The 5,167-nt window shown below is 39.3% G+C and overlaps 1 protein-coding gene across 1 annotated transcript in view; it reads right to left on the bottom strand.

Annotated features, from left to right (window-relative positions):
- The window catches only part of Cpox (coproporphyrinogen oxidase), a gene marked incomplete at its 5' end in the record, with an annotated part of 11,928 nt that extends 6,767 nt beyond the window's left edge, over window positions 1–5,161 (bottom strand). Inside the window, 4 exons of the mRNA XM_015478615.2 lie at window positions 831–972; window positions 2,070–2,180; window positions 2,454–2,597; window positions 4,681–5,161. Of these exons, the coding sequence (XP_015334101.1) occupies window positions 831–972; window positions 2,070–2,180; window positions 2,454–2,597; window positions 4,681–5,161 (878 nt within the window). The remainder of the gene's footprint in view (window positions 1–830; window positions 973–2,069; window positions 2,181–2,453; window positions 2,598–4,680) is intronic.
- Window positions 5,162–5,167: the final 6 nt, after the last annotated feature.

Below are 5,167 nucleotides of genomic sequence, written 5' to 3'. Positions count from 1 at the left end.
TTTTTTTTTTTTTTTTTTTTTTTTTTTTTTTGTGGTGCTGGGGATTGAACCCAGGGCCTTGTGCATGGAAGGGAAGCTCTCTAGCAACTGAGCTAGATCCCCAGCCCCTGGATATTTTACTAACTAATACTACTTAAAAGTCATCTCAGTAGAAGAAATAAAAAATCATGACAGTACCCCACCAATACTCCTGGAAGGATGTCGAGTTGTGGGAAAGAGTAAAAACAAAATGAAAACCTGTATCTTTTCATTTACATGCATCCATAGCTTATAGTTTTCATTGGCAATGTTAAATCAAGAAGAGAATATTCCAAAGTTTTATTTTTTGTTAAAAAATATTTTAAAGCTGAATGTCTGACTTCTGAATAAGTGATAATTTTCCACAATTAATAGCTATAAAAACAAAACAAAAAGACAAAATCCCCTCTTAGTTTTCTTTTTAAGAATGGCAATTAGCTCTAAACAGAATTGGGTTCTTTATTCTTATTCTAAACAATTTATGCTAAGATTCTATTTGATTATGTAACAAATATTCTGAGTCTCTTCACATCTGTAAGGTTTATATTCTATCTTTCTAAATCATTTGAGATCAAAAAGAGATGCTGCTACACAATATGTATTACAGACATTCAAATATAAATTGCTAAGTAAATAATTTATTTAAAACACTTAAAATTGGGATTCCACTTATTTTAGTAAGCAAAATATGAAAATAGTTAAATCTTCATAACTGAAGAAGGTGTTTAGTGATATATAACAGCTGCCTTCAGGACTCACCAAAGGAATGAGACATACTTTTAGGGTCATAAAAGTGCAATATCTGTACCTACCATTTTTTAAATTTAGGGTAGAGATCTGGACCATGCTGGTCACAAGCCTCCTTTAGAGTTCTGTGAAAATGAACAGCATCCTCTTGGTTCAAGTATGTTGGAGTGAGGTCACATCCACCACCAAACCACCACTGCTTGGTACCTACCAGATCAAGACACTGGGTTCAATGTGGACTCTGAGATTCCACACATTACTGACTGCATTAGCAAACTCAATTCATCAGCTTAATTTATTAACCATAATATAGTGATAAGCAAAACCCAGTTTACAGCCGGGAGCTGTGGTGCACATTGGTAATCCTAGGGGCTCAGGAGCCTGAGGCAGGAGAATTGTGAGTTCAAAATCAACCTCAGCAAAAGCAAAGTGCTTTTGTAAAAGCTCCCCAGGAGATTCTGAAGCTCCCCCTATTAAAAACCACTGTCACCCCTTCCCTTCACCCAGAAATGGACAAAATACTTGCTAAGGTAGCAATTTACCATTTGAGTATAATTGTTTGATGAACTTACTTTGATCTATTGATTATCAATACAAGTTACCAATTGTTTTTTTGTTTCTTTGGTGCTGGAGATTGAATAGGGTCTTGGTATATTCTAAGCACACTCTATACCACTGAGCTATACTCCCAGTCAGTAAATAAGTTTTAAACATTAAAAGACTGAACCAAATTGAATAGCTTCAATATGAAAAATTAAGGCAGTAACTTTAAATGCCATCACCTGTAGACACATGAGCAAGAGTGGGCATGGCATTGCACAGATGCTCCAACAAGTTGTAACAGATGGCTGGAATTACATGCACATGAGGCCTGATCAAATGTATCCTATTTTAAACCAACTGATAATGTCATGGTGACGAGCAAAGCTATGCATGGAGAAATATTTTCTCCAAAAGCAAATTCTCAATTTCAACCTTAACTTCATATATGAAGTTTTCCTTCAGATATAATGAACTTATATTTGTAAAGAATCCTGTGTGCACTTCAAAGTTTGAGTTTGTTAAATCATTTTTTGTGTGCTGGAGGAAATATGGGGAGGTCAGAGTCAATCAATACCATTTTCACTTTCCATATCTAATGCATAATCCACTGTATCTGCTGAGGAATATGCTTTCATATACTTCCTGGAAACCTAGTTAAGGTTGTACTTATTCTTCCTTGCTTTAGATGTGATGCTTTATTATCTGTTTTTAAAATATATATTTTGTGCAATAATACTTTTCACAGTTCCTGATTCACTTACCATCAGCTTCTTCTACTTCAAAGTATCTGTAGTTGAAATGGATAGTGGGAGCATGAGGATTCTTAGGGTGAATAACAGAGCTCACGCCCATAGCACAAAATGGCAATTTACCTGGAAAGTAAAATATGTATTGAGCTGCATTCAATCATCTGGCCTGATACAAATGAACTCTAATTTGATTTCTAAATCAATTTTCAAATGCTGCTTTTCAATTTTTTTTCGAAAATTTAATTTTCACAAAGTAACTGTGAACATGCTTATCAAGCATATGCCCCCACAGAGCTTTTTCCAAAAACACTATTTATTTTATAAATAAAACTTATGTGGTGGAGGTGGGGGGGGTGTTGCAAAACTATGAAACACTGTTAAGATGATCTGATTTACCATCTTTAGTCTTCAAAACTTTTCCTCTGCTTCTCATTTGCTTTGCCGCTTCCTCGGAAAGATTCCCATGAACGACAGAAATGCTCACCCCAGCCTTCTCAAAAACCCGCCCATCTTGAAGTACACAGCTGATGCCGCCACCGCCTGTTTAGAGAAATGGAAAATGAGGAGAGTATAGAAGTCTGCAAACTGAGACCTTGCATGTAGGTGGTGAGATGAGTAGTTATTTTCCTCCTCTACTTTCCAAATATTCTATAATGGTATATCTATAATTTTTATCTACAATAAAATTAAATAACTAATTTAGCTTTATGGCATAAGCTGTTGATAATGGTCAAATACTGAATCTCCTCATATCTTTAAAGTAAATATTTCCTCTACATTCTTAGACATCACCTAAAATAAATCACTAGAATATTCTCCCTTCAAATACTGCCCTTCAAAATGGAACTCTTATGATATATGAGGGAAAGCTAAAGTTAAAAAATAATAATGGGTATACTTGAATGATGTTCTATTATTATTGAATCTAAAAGCTCTATATTGTTTCAATGTTTCTTCCTCATTTTACCATGTGTCTTTTGTGTTTACAGATGATTAAAAAACAGTAGATAACAGTAGACTTAAGGGATTCAGAACCTCAAATTGAGTAAGACACACATTAATATTCAGGCATAAGAACCATTCTATTAGTTTTGTATTTTGTATTTGTTTTCTCAAGACACCGAGGTCACCATAAGGGCACTGTTTCATGAAGGTTCATGTTTGGCTTGTTTTAGTTTTAAGAATTTTAGGGCTGGGACAAAAGATGACCTATACAACCCCTGTTCATTCTAAATGAGAAAAATAAAGTCTAGAGAGGCAAAAAAAAGTGTGTTGAAGGTGACACTAGGCATGGTGGCATAGACCTGTAATCCCAGCAACTTGGGAGGCTGAGGCATGAGGATCACAAGCTCAAGGGCAGTTTCAGCAAATTAGTGGGCCCTAAGCAACTTAGTGAGACCCTGTCTCAAAATTTAAAAAAATAATAAAAAGAATTGGGGATGTGGCTCAGTGGTAAAGGCCATCTGGGTTCAATCCCCATTACGAAAAAATAAACAAAAGCAAGATCACACAGCTGGCTATAGACCAAAACCATTTGTCCAAGTCTTGTTCCTTTTTCAGGCAACATTCTAAACATTTGACATATTTCAACACTTGACATCATTTCATTTAAATTTCATAATATGCATACTTAGATTAGGGAAACATATATAATATACATACCTAGGGAAACAGGTACAAAAGAGTTAAGTAACTTCCCAAGGTGACATAACTAGTCTAATACTTGAGGCTGAGTCCTGGTTCAGTGGCCTTCACGTAAAAACATTACAAGATGGAAAACACTAAGTAACCTGACAGAACCTCACTTAATGTGGCTGTCGCAGTATCACAGCTCAAATGTAGTGGTAAATAGTTGCTGTTGTATTCCCCCATTTATGAGCAAGATGTGGGGTTTCACTGTATAGGCAACAACAATGGTCGCTATTATATGACTCCATAAGAACTGGGTTTTGATACTTAAGCATGTTGGCATTAAATAGAAATATTTTTTCTAGCAGGAAATCTGATAGGTGCATTTGGCAGAGCCACTGACAAACCAAATATTCCTTGTGGAAAAGAAAAAAGAAGCCTGGGGTTGTGGCTCAGTGGTAGAGTGCTCACCTAGCATGCACGAGGCACTGGGTTCGATCCTCAGCACTATATAAATGTAAAATAAAGATACTGTGTCAACCTAAAATTTAAGAATAAATATTAAAAAAAAAGAGGGTGAATTCTCGACAAAAGAGACCCTCAGATGGAGGAGTTTGACAAGCATTTTGCATGAAGGAGTCAAGTTCCTCTATCTCTAAATGACGAAGGACAAAAGCACCTGGAGAAACCGATGAAATTCGGGGAAAACCGATCTTCAGTAACTTTGGTCATCCAAACTTGTTGTATGTAAATATCCCTTAAGATTTCCTTGAAAAATGTCATTATGGAATTGAGAACATTTTGAAATACCCAGTACTAAACTGACAACAGATCCGGGAACACACCTGCAAGCAGAAGGTTGATGGCTCTCTCAAGTGGCCCCTCTGGGGCATTCCCTATACCACCATCCCAATCCTGAGGCAGGGTCTTTCAGCAACCTGGAGTCCCGCCTTTTTTCCAAGCCCCGCCTCCCTCTAGGGTCCGAACACCTCACCTTCCTTCCTCTCCCATCGGTCCACAGAGAAGCTAGCGACCCCATCTACCTGTGCCAGAGCCTGGCACACCTGGGCCTGCGTCTCCAGGATCAGCAGCTCCATTTTGGTCTTCATGTCGCCTGGCTTCTTCCGCAACTCGTCTAAGTCAGTCACAGGCGAGGCCATAAAGCAGCTGCAGCGTCGGGCCAGGTCATCCTCCTGTGGCCTCTCCGGCGAGGGACTCCGCGCCCCGGAGCTCTTGGGCACCATCTCCGCCCGTTGCACATGCCCGAAGGCGGCGGTGGCCAGCCCTGCCAACCCTGCTAGCGCTGCGGCCAGACCGGTCCCAGGCCAAGGGCCACATCTAGCCGAGGGGCCATGCGCAAGTCCACGGCTGTGCACCGTGCCAGCCGTGCCAGGGGGCTGGCAGATGCGTCTGGTTGCGCAGCGCTGGGACCAAGCACGCAGCTCTCCGCAGCCGCCTCGCGCCGCGCGCCAGCAGGGGCC

This window comes from Marmota marmota, unplaced genomic scaffold (assembly GCF_001458135.2).
Source record: "Marmota marmota marmota unplaced genomic scaffold, marMar, whole genome shotgun sequence".
In the NCBI taxonomy this organism is placed as follows: Eukaryota; Metazoa; Chordata; class Mammalia; order Rodentia; family Sciuridae; genus Marmota; species Marmota marmota.
The sequence above is the reverse complement of the archived record's forward strand: the minus strand, read 5'-3'. Positions and strand labels throughout refer to the sequence as shown.